This window comes from Mytilus trossulus, unplaced genomic scaffold, assembly GCF_036588685.1.
Source record: "Mytilus trossulus isolate FHL-02 unplaced genomic scaffold, PNRI_Mtr1.1.1.hap1 h1tg000128l__unscaffolded, whole genome shotgun sequence".
Classification (NCBI taxonomy): Eukaryota; Metazoa; Mollusca; class Bivalvia; order Mytilida; family Mytilidae; genus Mytilus; species Mytilus trossulus.
Window position 1 is genome coordinate 716,065 of NW_026963301.1, and position 14,759 is coordinate 730,823.

A 14,759-nucleotide genomic window follows, 5' to 3' on the forward strand; every position below is an offset into this window, starting at 1 on the left:
AAATAGGATAGCATAAGTTCAATAATATAATAAAATATCTTTTTATTTGTTAATATGGTTTGACTGGTATCATATTGTTCTTTTCTCTCAAAATTTCAGATAACTTTCTTCTTTTTATTCCTTTGTATTCGTAGGAATGGTATTGCGGATTGCGTGGGAAGATGTGGACAACGGATTTTATTGGTCAAAGAAATTCACATTTTTCAACCTGGTAATCAAAAGTTGGCAAACTCAAGAAATTAAAAATCCACAAAAAAAAAATAAGACTTCAATTTACAAAAGTTTGTATGTGGCTTGAAAACTGAACAATAAGTCCAAAACGTTATCGAAGAAATCAAAATGATGATTTGTAAGCAACGTTAAAAAATGTTTGTAATAAAAACAATGTTAAAATATAATTGCAAGTGATTTGTTTAACCACATGAAAGTTATATGTGTATTTTTAAGAATGCATACCATTGGCTCCGTTTTGTCCGTCTGCGCCTGAAAGTAAGATAAGATATGCTAGTATAAGTACAATACATCAACGTTATCTGTTTTAAAAATATATGACTTTTAGTTGTTAGTGTGCTTTGACAGGTATTATATTTTTCTTTAATCTCAACATTTCAGATCACTAGCTTCTTTTGATTCATTTGTATTTGTAAGGATGTATGGCTGATTTTGTGGGAAAACGTGAACAACCAATCTTATAGTTCAAAGGAATACTCATGGTTAAAGGTTGCATAAGAACGTTGGTAAAACCACGAAATTAAATATCCACTAACATACAATAAGACTTCTATTATCAAAAGAGTGTACCCTTTAAAATCAGACGAATACGCAGTGTGCGTTGTTTTCAAATTCAACAGACAAACTACAGTGCTATTAGGGGATTTGTTCAAACTATCACTTTTAATGGTTAAATTCTTTTTTTTTTTTTTTTTTAAAGTAAATGAATAGTTTGATTAAAATTTTGATGAAACGTATTTCTTTTGATATTTATTATTTGTGTCTTGTGAGCAAATACGATAAATTGTAACCAGAATGCATTTTTTTTACACGTTGATACATACCAGTTTCTCCTTTGGGTCCTTGAGGTCCTGGTGTTCCTGAAAGTCAGAGATATTTAAAGGTCATCATTATTGTACTTTTCAAAGAAATCTTATTTTCAAAAACCTGACATTGGTATGAGTTAAAGTGGTTTAATGTGTACCAAGTTCGTCGTTTACTTTATATTTCTTTAAAAACATTTATATGCGATATGCAAATACGTAAACAGCTATTCAAATTTGGCATTAAACGGATAAATTGTCAGCAATGGTTCAAAGGGTTTGTAATGATTAGAATGTTTACATATAATTGCAAGTATTTTGTTTAATCTCATTAAACTTAAATGTGTATTTGCAAGCATAACGGATACTGTGCAAACAGGGTGCAGTTGGCATAAACACGAAAATTGATACATACCATCGGCTCCGTTTGATCCTAAAAGTTAGAGAAAATAGGATAGCATAAGTTCAATAATATAAAAAAATATCTTTTTATTTGTTAATATGGTTTGACTGGTATCATATTGTTCTTTTCTCTCAAAATTTCAGATAACTTTCTTCTTTTTATTCCTTTGTATTCGTAGGAATGGTATTGCAGATTTCGTGGGAAGGTGTGGACAACGGATTTTATTGGTCAAAGAAATTCACATTTTTCAACCTGGTAATCAAAAGTTGGCAAACTCAAGAAATTAAAAATCCACAAAAATAAAATAAGACTTCAATTTACAAAAGTTTGTATGTGGCTTGAAAACTGAACAATAAGTCCAAAACGTTATCGAAGAAATCAAAATGATGATTTGTAAGCAACGTTAAAAAATGTTTGTAATAAAAACAATGTTAAAATATAATTGCAAGTGATTTGTTTAACCACATGAAAGTTATATGTGTATTTTTAAGAATGCATACCATTGGCTCCGTTTTGTCCGTCTGCGCCTGAAAGTAAGATAAGATATGCTAGTATAAGTACAATACATCAACGTTATCTGTTTTAAAAATATATGACTTTTAGTTGTTAGTGTGCTTTGACAGGTATTATATTTTTCTTTAATCTCAACATTTCAGATAACTAGCTTCTTTTGATTCATTTGTATTTGTAAGGATGTATGGCTGATTTTGTGGGAAAACGTGAACAACCAATTTTATAGTTCAAAGGAATACTCATTGTTAAAGGTTGCATAAGAACGTTGGTAAAACCACGAAATTAAATATCCACTAACATACAATAAGACTTCTATTATCAAAAGAGTGTACCCTTTAAAATCAGACGAATACGCAGTGTGCGTTGTTTGCAAATTCAACAGACAAACTACAGTGCTATTAGGGGATTTGTTCAAACTATCACTTTTAATGGTTAAATTCCTTTTTTTTTTTTTTTTTAAAGTAAATGAATAGTTTGATTAAAATTTTGATGAAACGTATTTCTTTTGATATTTATTATTTGTGTCTTGTGAGCAAATACGATAAATTGTAACCAGAATGCATTTTTTTTACACGTTGCTACATACCAGTTTCTCCTTTGGGTCCTTGAGGTCCTGGTGTTCCTGAAAGTCAGAGATATTTAAAGGTCATCATTATTGTACTTTTCAAAGAAATCTTATTTTCAAAAACCTGACATTGGTATGAGTTAAAGTGGTTTAATGTGTACCAAGTTCGTCGTTTACTTTATATTTCTTTAAAAACATTTATATGCGATATGCAAATACGTAAACAGCTATTCAAATTTGGCATTAAACGGATAAATTGTCAGCAATGGTTCAAAGGGTTTGTAATGATTAGAATGTTTACATATAATTGCAAGTATTTTGTTTAATCTCATTAAACTTAAATGTGTATTTGCAAGCATAACGGATACTGTGCAAACAGGGTGCAGTTGGCATAAACACGAAAATTGATACATACCATCGGCTCCGTTTGATCCTAAAAGTTAGAGAAAATAGGATAGCATAAGTTCAATAATATAAAAAAATATCTTTTTATTTGTTAATATGGTTTGACTGGTATCATATTGTTCTTTTCTCTCAAAATTTCAGATAACTTTCTTCTTTTTATTCCTTTGTATTCGTAGGAATGGTATTGCAGATTGCGTGGGAAGGTGTGGACAACGGATTTTATTGGTCAAAGAAATTCACATTTTTCAACCTGGTAATCAAAAGTTGGCAAACTCAAGAAATTAAAAATCCACAAAAATAAAATAAGACTTCAATTTACAAAAGTTTGTATGTGGCTTGAAAACTGAACAATAAGTCCAAAACGTTATCGAAGAAATCAAAAAGATTATTTGTAAGCAACGTTAAAAAATGTTTGTAATAAAAACAATGTTAAAATATAATTGCAAGTGATTTGTTTAACCACATGAAAGTTATATGTGTATTTTTAAGAATGCATACCATTGGCTCCGTTTTGTCCGTCTGCGCCTGGAAGTAAGATAAGATATGCTAGTATAAGTACAATACATCAACGTTATCTGTTTTAAAAATATATGACTTTTAGTTGTTAGTGTGCTTTGACAGGTATTATATTTTTCTTTAATCTCAACATTTCAGATAACTAGCTTCTTTTGATTCATTTGTATTTGTAAGGATGTATGGCTGATTTTGTGGGAAAACGTGAACAACCAATTTTATAGTTCAAAGGAATACTCATTGTTAAAGGTTGCATAAGAACGTTGGTAAAACCACGAAATTAAATATCCACTAACATACAATAAGACTTCTATTATCAAAAGAGTGTACCCTTTAAAATCAGACGAATACGCAGTGTGCGTTGTTTGCAAATTCAACAGACAAACTACAGTGCTATAAGGGGATTTGTTCAAACTATCACTTTTAATGGTTAAATTCCTTTTTTTTTTTTTTTTTTAAAGTAAATGAATAGTTTGATTAAAATTTTGATGAAACGTATTTCTTTTGATATTTATTATTTGTGTCTTGTGAGCAAATACGATAAATTGTAACCAGAATGCATTTTTTTTACACGTTGATACATACCAGTTTCTCCTTTGGGTCCTTGAGGTCCTGGTGTTCCTGAAAGTCAGAGATATTTAAAGGTCATCATTATTGTACTTTTCAAAGAAATCTTATTTTCAAAAACCTGACATTGGTATGAGTTAAAGTGGTTTAATGTGTACCAAGTTCGTCGTTTACTTTATATTTCTTTAAAAACATTTATATGCGATATGCAAATACGTAAACAGCTATTCAAATTTGGCATTAAACGGATAAATTGTCAGCAATGGTTCAAAGGGTTTGTAATGATTAGAATGTTTACATATAATTGCAAGTATTTTGTTTAATCTCATTAAACTTAAATGTGTATTTGCAAGCATAACGGATACTGTGCAAACAGGGTGCAGTTGGCATAAACACGAAAATTGATACATACCATCGGCTCCGTTTGATCCTAAAAGTTAGAGAAAATAGGATAGCATAAGTTCAATAATATAAAAAAATATCTTTTTATTTGTTAATATGGTTTGACTGGTATCATATTGTTCTTTTCTCTCAAAATTTCAGATAACTTTCTTCTTTTTATTCCTTTGTATTCGTAGGAATGGTATTGCAGATTGCGTGGGAAGGTGTGGACAACGGATTTTATTGGTCAAAGAAATTCACATTTTTCAACCTGGTAATCAAAAGTTGGCAAACTCAAGAAATTAAAAATCCACAAAAATAAAATAAGACTTCAATTTACAAAAGTTTGTATGTGGCTTGAAAACTGAACAATAAGTCCAAAACGTTATCGAAGAAATCAAAATGATGATTTGTAAGCAACGTTAAAAAATGTTTGTAATAAAAACAATGTTAAAATATAATTGCAAGTGATTTGTTTAACCACATGAAAGTTATATGTGTATTTTTAAGAATGCATACCATTGGCTCCGTTTTGTCCGTCTGCGCCTGAAAGTAAGATAAGATATGCTAGTATAAGTACAATACATCAACGTTATCTGTTTTAAAAATATATGACTTTTAGTTGTTAGTGTGCTTTGACAGGTATTATATTTTTCTTTAATCTCAACATTTCAGATAACTAGCTTCTTTTGATTCATTTGTATTTGTAAGGATGTATGGCTGATTTTGTGGGAAAACGTGAACAACCAATTTTATAGTTCAAAGGAATACTCATTGTTAAAGGTTGCATAAGAACGTTGGTAAAACCACGAAATTAAATATCCACTAACATACAATAAGACTTCTATTATCAAAAGAGTGTACCCTTTAAAATCAGACGAATACGCAGTGTGCGTTGTTTGCAAATTCAACAGACAAACTACAGTGCTATAAGGGGATTTGTTCAAACTATCACTTTTAATGGTTAAATTCCTTTTTTTTTTTTTTTTTAAAGTAAATGAATAGTTTGATTAAAATTTTGATGAAACGTATTTCTTTTGATATTTATTATTTGTGTCTTGTGAGCAAATACGATAAATTGTAACCAGAATGCATTTTTTTTACACGTTGATACATACCAGTTTCTCCTTTGGGTCCTTGAGGTCCTGGTGTTCCTGAAAGTCAGAGATATTTAAAGGTCATCATTATTGTACTTTTCAAAGAAATCTTATTTTCAAAAACCTGACATTGGTATGAGTTAAAGTGGTTTAATGTGTACCAAGTTCGTCGTTTACTTTATATTTCTTTAAAAACATTTATATGCGATATGCAAATACGTAAACAGCTATTCAAATTTGGCATTAAACGGATAAATTGTCAGCAATGGTTCAAAGGGTTTGTAATGATTAGAATGTTTACATATAATTGCAAGTATTTTGTTTAATCTCATTAAACTTAAATGTGTATTTGCAAGCATAACGGATACTGTGCAAACAGGGTGCAGTTGGCATAAACACGAAAATTGATACATACCATCGGCTCCGTTTGATCCTAAAAGTTAGAGAAAATAGGATAGCATAAGTTCAATAATATAAAAAAATATCTTTTTATTTGTTAATATGGTTTGACTGGTATCATATTGTTCTTTTCTCTCAAAATTTCAGATAACTTTCTTCTTTTTATTCCTTTGTATTCGTAGGAATGGTATTGCAGATTGCGTGGGAAGGTGTGGACAACGGATTTTATTGGTCAAAGAAATTCACATTTTTCAACCTGGTAATCAAAAGTTGGCAAACTCAAGAAATTAAAAATCCACAAAAATAAAATAAGACTTCAATTTACAAAAGTTTGTATGTGGCTTGAAAACTGAACAATAAGTCCAAAACGTTATCGAAGAAATCAAAATGATGATTTGTAAGCAACGTTAAAAAATGTTTGTAATAAAAACAATGTTAAAATATAATTGCAAGTGATTTGTTTAACCACATGAAAGTTATATGTGTATTTTTAAGAATGCATACCATTGGCTCCGTTTTGTCCGTCTGCGCCTGAAAGTAAGATAAGATATGCTAGTATAAGTACAATACATCAACGTTATCTGTTTTAAAAATATATGACTTTTAGTTGTTAGTGTGCTTTGACAGGTATTATATTTTTCTTTAATCTCAACATTTCAGATAACTAGCTTCTTTTGATTCATTTGTATTTGTAAGGATGTATGGCTGATTTTGTGGGAAAACGTGAACAACCAATTTTATAGTTCAAAGGAATACTCATTGTTAAAGGTTGCATAAGAACGTTGGTAAAACCACGAAATTAAATATCCACTAACATACAATAAGACTTCTATTATCAAAAGAGTGTACCCTTTAAAATCAGACGAATACGCAGTGTGCGTTGTTTGCAAATTCAACAGACAAACTACAGTGCTATTAGGGGATTTGTTCAAACTATCACTTTTAATGGTTAAATTCCTTTTTTTTCTTTTTTTAAAGTAAATGAATAGTTTGATTAAAATTTTGATGAAACGTATTTCTTTTGATATTTATTATTTGTGTCTTGTGAGCAAATACGATAAATTGTAACCAGAATGCATTTTTTTTACACGTTGATACATACCAGTTTCTCCTTTGGGTCCTTGAGGTCCTGGTGTTCCTGAAAGTCAGAGATATTTAAAGGTCATCATTATTGTACTTTTCAAAGAAATCTTATTTTCAAAAACCTGACATTGGTATGAGTTAAAGTGGTTTAATGTGTACCAAGTTCGTCGTTTACTTTATATTTCTTTAAAAACATTTATATGCGATATGCAAATACGTAAACAGCTATTCAAATTTGGCATTAAACGGATAAATTGTCAGCAATGGTTCAAAGGGTTTGTAATGGTTAGAATGTTTACATATAATTGCAAGTATTTTGTTTAATCTCATTAAACTTAAATGTGTATTTGCAAGCATAACGGATACTGTGCAAACAGGGTGCAGTTGGCATAAACACGAAAATTGATACATACCATCGGCTCCGTTTGATCCTAAAAGTTAGAGAAAATAGGATAGCATAAGTTCAATAATATAAAAAAATATCTTTTTATTTGTTAATATGGTTTGACTGGTATCATATTGTTCTTTTCTCTCAAAATTTCAGATAACTTTCTTCTTTTTATTCCTTTGTATTCGTAGGAATGGTATTGCAGATTGCGTGGGAAGGTGTGGACAACGGATTTTATTGGTCAAAGAAATTCACATTTTTCAACCTGGTAATCAAAAGTTGGCAAACTCAAGAAATTAAAAATCCACAAAAATAAAATAAGACTTCAATTTACAAAAGTTTGTATGTGGCTTGAAAACTGAACAATAAGTCCAAAACGTTATCGAAGAAATCAAAATGATGATTTGTAAGCAACGTTAAAAAATGTTTGTAATAAAAACAATGTTAAAATATAATTGCAAGTGATTTGTTTAACCACATGAAAGTTATATGTGTATTTTTAAGAATGCATACCATTGGCTCCGTTTTGTCCGTCTGCGCCTGAAAGTAAGATAAGATATGCTAGTATAAGTACAATACATCAACGTTATCTGTTTTAAAAATATATGACTTTTAGTTGTTAGTGTGCTTTGACAGGTATTATATTTTTCTTTAATCTCAACATTTCAGATCACTAGCTTCTTTTGATTCATTTGTATTTGTAAGGATGTATGGCTGATTTTGTGGGAAAACGTGAACAACCAATTTTATAGTTCAAAGGAATACTCATGGTTAAAGGTTGCATAAGAACGTTGGTAAAACCACGAAATTAAATATCCACTAAGATACAATAAGACTTCTATTATCAAAAGAGTGTACCCTTTAAAATCAGACGAATACGCAGTGTGCGTTGTTTGCAAATTCAACAGACAAACTACAGTGCTATTAGGGGATTTGTTCAAACTATCACTTTTAATGGTTAAATTCCTTTTTTTTTCTTTTTTTAAAGTAAATGAATAGTTTGATTAAAATTTTGATGAAACGTATTTCTTTTGATATTTATTATTTGTGTCTTGTGAGCAAATACGATAAATTGTAACCAGAATGCATTTTTTTTACACGTTGATACATACCAGTTTCTCCTTTGGGTCCTTGAGGTCCTGGTGTTCCTGAAAGTCAGAGATATTTAAAGGTCATCATTATTGTACTTTTCAAAGAAATCTTATTTTCAAAAACCTGACATTGGTATGAGTTAAAGTGGTTTAATGTGTACCAAGTTCGTCGTTTACTTTATATTTCTTTAAAAACATTTATATGCGATATGCAAATACGTAAACAGCTATTCAAATTTGGCATTAAACGGATAAATTGTCAGCAATGGTTCAAAGGGTTTGTAATGGTTAGAATGTTTACATATAATTGCAAGTATTTCGTTTAATCTCATTAAACTTAAATGTGTATTTGCAAGCATAACGGATACTGTGCAAACAGGGTGCAGTTGGCATAAACACGAAAATTGATACATACCATCGGCTCCGTTTGATCCTAAAAGTTAGAGAAAATAGGATAGCATAAGTTCAATAATATAAAAAAATATCTTTTTATTTGTTAATATGGTTTGACTGGTATCATATTGTTCTTTTCTCTCAAAATTTCAGATAACTTTCTTCTTTTTATTCCTTTGTATTCGTAGGAATGGTATTGCAGATTGCGTGGGAAGGTGTGGACAACGGATTTTATTGGTCAAAGAAATTCACATTTTTCAACCTGGTAATCAAAAGTTGGCAAACTCAAGAAATTAAAAATCCACAAAAATAAAATAAGACTTCAATTTACAAAAGTTTGTATGTGGCTTGAAAACTGAACAATAAGTCCAAAACGTTATCGAAGAAATCAAAATGATGATTTGTAAGCAACGTTAAAAAATGTTTGTAATAAAAACAATGTTAAAATATAATTGCAAGTGATTTGTTTAACCACATGAAAGTTATATGTGTATTTTTAAGAATGCATACCATTGGCTCCGTTTTGTCCGTCTGCGCCTGAAAGTAAGATAAGATATGCTAGTATAAGTACAATACATCAACGTTATCTGTTTTAAAAATATATGACTTTTAGTTGTTAGTGTGCTTTGACAGGTATTATATTTTTCTTTAATCTCAACATTTCAGATCACTAGCTTCTTTTGATTCATTTGTATTTGTAAGGATGTATGGCTGATTTTGTGGGAAAACGTGAACAACCAATTTTATAGTTCAAAGGAATACTCATGGTTAAAGGTTGCATAAGAACGTTGGTAAAACCACGAAATTAAATATCCACTAACATACAATAAGACTTCTATTATCAAAAGAGTGTACCCTTTAAAATCAGACGAATACGCAGTGTGCGTTGTTTGCAAATTCAACAGACAAACTACAGTGCTATTAGGGGATTTGTTCAAACTATCACTTTTAATGGTTAAATTCTTTTTTTTTTTTTTTTTTTTAAAGTAAATGAATAGTTTGATTAAAATTTTGATGAAACGTATTTCTTTTGATATTTATTATTTGTGTCTTGTGAGCAAATACGATAAATTGTAACCAGAATGCATTTTTTTTACACGTTGATACATACCAGTTTCTCCTTTGGGTCCTTGAGGTCCTGGTGTTCCTGAAAGTCAGAGATATTTAAAGGTCATCATTATTGTACTTTTCAAAGAAATCTTATTTTCAAAAACCTGACATTGGTATGAGTTAAAGTGGTTTAATGTGTACCAAGTTCGTCGTTTACTTTATATTTCTTTAAAAACATTTATATGCGATATGCAAATACGTAAACAGCTATTCAAATTTGGCATTAAACGGATAAATTGTCAGCAATGGTTCAAAGGGTTTGTAATGATTAGAATGTTTACATATAATTGCAAGTATTTTGTTTAATCTCATTAAACTTAAATGTGTATTTGCAAGCATAACGGATACTGTGCAAACAGGGTGCAGTTGGCATAAACACGAAAATTGATACATACCATCGGCTCCGTTTGATCCTAAAAGTTAGAGAAAATAGGATAGCATAAGTTCAATAATATAAAAAAATATCTTTTTATTTGTTAATATGGTTTGACTGGTATCATATTGTTCTTTTCTCTCAAAATTTCAGATAACTTTCTTCTTTTTATTCCTTTGTATTCGTAGGAATGGTATTGCAGATTGCGTGGGAAGGTGTGGACAACGGATTTTATTTGTCAAAGAAATTCACATTTTTCAAACTGGTAATCAAAAGTTGGCAAACTCAAGAAATTAAAAATCCACAAAAATAAAATAAGACTTCAATTTACAAAAGTTTGTATGTGGCTTGAAAACTGAACAATAAGTCCAAAACGTTATCGAAGAAATCAAAATGATGATTTGTAAGCAACGTTAAAAAATGTTTGTAATAAAAACAATGTTAAAATATAATTGCAAGTGATTTGTTTAACCACATGAAAGTTATATGTGTATTTTTAAAGAATGCATACCATTGGCTCCGTTTTGTCCGTCTGCGCCTGAAAGTAAGATAAGATATGCTAGTATAAGTACAATACATCAACGTTATCTGTTTTAAAAATATATGACTTTTAGTTGTTAGTGTGCTTTGACAGGTATTATATTTTTCTTTAATCTCAACATTTCAGATCACTAGCTTCTTTTGATTCATTTGTATTTGTAAGGATGTATGGCTGATTTTGTGGGAAAACGTGAACAACCAATTTTATAGTTCAAAGGAATACTCATGGTTAAAGGTTGCATAAGAACGTTGGTAAAACCACGAAATTAAATATCCACTAACATACAATAAGACTTCTATTATCAAAAGAGTGTACCCTTTAAAATCAGACGAATACGCAGTGTGCGTTGTTTGCAAATTCAACAGACAAACTACAGTGCTATTAGGGGATTTGTTCAAACTATCACTTTTAATGGTTAAATTCTTTTTTTTTTTTTTTTTTTAAAGTAAATGAATAGTTTGATTAAAATTTTGATGAAACGTATTTCTTTTGATATTTATTATTTGTGTCTTGTGAGCAAATACGATAAATTGTAACCAGAATGCATTTTTTTTACACGTTGATACATACCAGTTTCTCCTTTGGGTCCTTGAGGTCCTGGTGTTCCTGAAAGTCAGAGATATTTAAAGGTCATCATTATTGTACTTTTCAAAGAAATCTTATTTTCAAAAACCTGACATTGGTATGAGTTAAAGTGGTTTAATGTGTACCAAGTTCGTCGTTTACTTTATATTTCTTTAAAAACATTTATATGCGATATGCAAATACGTAAACAGCTATTCAAATTTGGCATTAAACGGATAAATTGTCAGCAATGGTTCAAAGGGTTTGTAATGATTAGAATGTTTACATATAATTGCAAGTATTTTGTTTAATCTCATTAAACTTAAATGTGTATTTGCAAGCATAACGGATACTGTGCAAACAGGGTGCAGTTGGCATAAACACGAAAATTGATACATACCATCGGCTCCGTTTGATCCTAAAAGTTAGAGAAAATAGGATAGCATAAGTTCAATAATATAAAAAAATATCTTTTTATTTGTTAATATGGTTTGACTGGTATCATATTGTTCTTTTCTCTCAAAATTTCAGATAACTTTCTTCTTTTTATTCCTTTGTATTCGTAGGAATGGTATTGCAGATTGCGTGGGAAGGTGTGGACAACGGATTTTATTTGTCAAAGAAATTCACATTTTTCAAACTGGTAATCAAAAGTTGGCAAACTCAAGAAATTAAAAATCCACAAAAATAAAATAAGACTTCAATTTACAAAAGTTTGTATGTGGCTTGAAAACTGAACAATAAGTCCAAAACGTTATCGAAGAAATCAAAAAGATGACTTGTAAGCAACGTTAAAAAATGTTTGTAATAAACACAATGTTAAAATATAATTGCAAGTGATTTGTTTAACCACATGAAAGTTATATGTGTATTTTAAAGAATGCATACCATTGGCTCCGTTTTGTCCGTCTGCGCCTGGAAGTAAGATAAGATATGCTAGTATAAGTACAATACATCAACGTTATCTGTTTTAAAAATATATGACTTTTAGTTGTTAGTGTGCTTTGACAGGTATTATATTTGTCTTTAATCTCAACATTTCAGATAACTAGCTTCTTTTGATTCATTTGTATTTGTAAGGATGTATGGCTGATTTTGTGGGAAAACGTGAACAACCAATTTTATAGTTCAAAGGAATACTCATGGTTAAAGGTTGCATACGAACGTTGGTAAAACCACGAAATTAAATATCCACTAACATACAATAAGACTTCTATTATCAAAAGAGTGTACCCTTTAAAATCAGACGAATACGCAGTGTGCGTTGTTTGCAAATTCAACAGACAAACTACAGTGCTATTAGGGGATTTGTTCAAACTATCACTTTTAATGGTTAAATTCTTTTTTTTTTTTTTTTTTTTAAAGTAAATGAATAGTTTGATTAAAATTTTGATGAAACGTATTTCTTTTGATATTTATTATTTGTGTCTTGTGAGCAAATACGATAAATTGTAACCAGAATGCATTTTTTTTACACGTTGATACATACCAGTTTCTCCTTTGGGTCCTTGAGGTCCTGGTGTTCCTGAAAGTCAGAGATATTTAAAGGTCATCATTATTGTACTTTTCAAAGAAATCTTATTTTCAAAAACCTGACATTGATATGAGTTAAAGTGGTTTAATGTGTACCAAGTTCGTCGTTTACTTTATATTTCTTTAAAAACATTTATATGCGATATGCAAATACGTAAACAGCTATTCAAATTTGGCATTAAACGGATAAATTGTCAGCAATGGTTCAAAGGGTTTGTAATGATTAGAATGTTTACATATAATTGCAAGTATTTTGTTTAATCTCATTAAACTTAAAGGTGTATTTGCAAGCATAACGGATACTGTGCAAACAGGGTGCAGTTGGCATAAACACGAAAATTGATACATACCATCGGCTCCGTTTGATCCTAAAAGTTAGAGAAAATAGGATAGCATAAGTTCAATAATATAAAAAAATATCTTTTTATTTGTTAATATGGTTTGACTGGTATCATATTGTTCTTTTCTCTCAAAATTTCAGATGACTTTCTTCTTTTTATTCCTTTGTATTCGTAGGAATGGTATTGCAGATTGCGTGGGAAGGTGTGGACAACGGATTTTATTGGTCAAAGAAATTCACATTTTTCAACCTGGTAATCAAAAGTTGGCAAACTCAAGAAATTAAAAATCCACAAAAATAAAATAAGACTTCAATTTACAAAAGTTTGTATGTGGCTTGAAAACTGAACAATAAGTCCAAAACGTTATCGAAGAAATCAAAAAGATGATTTGTAAGCAACGTTAAAAAATGTTTGTAATAAAAACAATGTTAAAATATAATTGCAAGTGATTTGTTTAACCACATGAAAGTTATATGTGTATTTTTAAGAATGCATACCATTGGCTCCGTTTTGTCCGTCTGCGCCTGGAAGTAAGATAAGATATGCTAGTATAAGTACAATACATCAACGTTATCTGTTTTAAAAATATATGACTTTTAGTTGTTAGTGTGCTTTGACAGGTATTATATTTGTCTTTAATCTCAACATTTCAGATAACTAGCTTCTTTTGATTCATTTGTATTTGTAAGGATGTATGGCTGATTTTGTGGGAAAACGTGAACAACCAATTTTATAGTTCAAAGGAATACTCATTGTTAAAGGTTGCATAAGAACGTTGGTAAAACCACGAAATTAAATATCCACTAACATACAATAAGACTTCTATTATCAAAAGAGTGTACCCTTTAAAATCAGACGAATACGCAGTGTGCGTTGTTTGCAAATTCAACAGACAAACTACAGTGCTATTAGGGGATTTGTTCAAACTATCACTTTTAATGGTTAAATTCTTTTTTTTTTTTTTTTTTTTTTTAAAGTAAATGAATAGTTTGATTAAAATTTTGATGAAACGTATTTCTTTTGATATTTATTATTTGTGTCTTGTGAGCAAATACGATAAATTGTAACCAGAATGCATTTTTTTTACACGTTGATACATACCAGTTTCTCCTTTGGGTCCTTGAGGTCCTGGTGTTCCTGAAAGTCAGAGATATTTAAAGGTCATCATTATTGTACTTTTCAAAGAAATCTTATTTTCAAAAACCTGACATTGATATGAGTTAAAGTGGTTTAATGTGTACCAAGTTCGTCGTTTACTTTATATTTCTTTAAAAACATTTATATGCGATATGCAAATACGTAAACAGCTATTCAAATTTGGCATTAAACGGATAAATTGTCAGCAATGGTTCAAAGGGTTTGTAATGATTAGAATGTTTACATATAATTGCAAGTATTTTGTTTAATCTCATTAAACTTAAAGGTGTATTTGCAAGCATAACGGATACTGTGCAAACAGGGTGCA

The 14,759-nt window shown here is 29.9% G+C and overlaps 1 protein-coding gene across 1 annotated transcript in view; it reads right to left on the reverse strand.

The window, feature by feature from the left end:
- LOC134700276 (collagen alpha-1(I) chain-like) overlaps positions 1–14,759 on the reverse strand; it is a 159,033-nt gene that overhangs the window by 120,475 nt on the left and 23,799 nt on the right. The window contains exons 23-32 of the mRNA XM_063561634.1: positions 13,304–13,321; positions 11,821–11,838; positions 10,338–10,355; positions 8,855–8,872; positions 7,374–7,391; positions 5,894–5,911; positions 4,413–4,430; positions 2,931–2,948; positions 2,537–2,572; positions 1,450–1,467 (exon numbers count right to left, since the gene is read on the reverse strand). Of these exons, the coding sequence (XP_063417704.1) occupies positions 1,450–1,467; positions 2,537–2,572; positions 2,931–2,948; positions 4,413–4,430; positions 5,894–5,911; positions 7,374–7,391; positions 8,855–8,872; positions 10,338–10,355; positions 11,821–11,838; positions 13,304–13,321 (198 nt within the window). The remainder of the gene's footprint in view (positions 1–1,449; positions 1,468–2,536; positions 2,573–2,930; positions 2,949–4,412; positions 4,431–5,893; positions 5,912–7,373; positions 7,392–8,854; positions 8,873–10,337; positions 10,356–11,820; positions 11,839–13,303; positions 13,322–14,759) is intronic.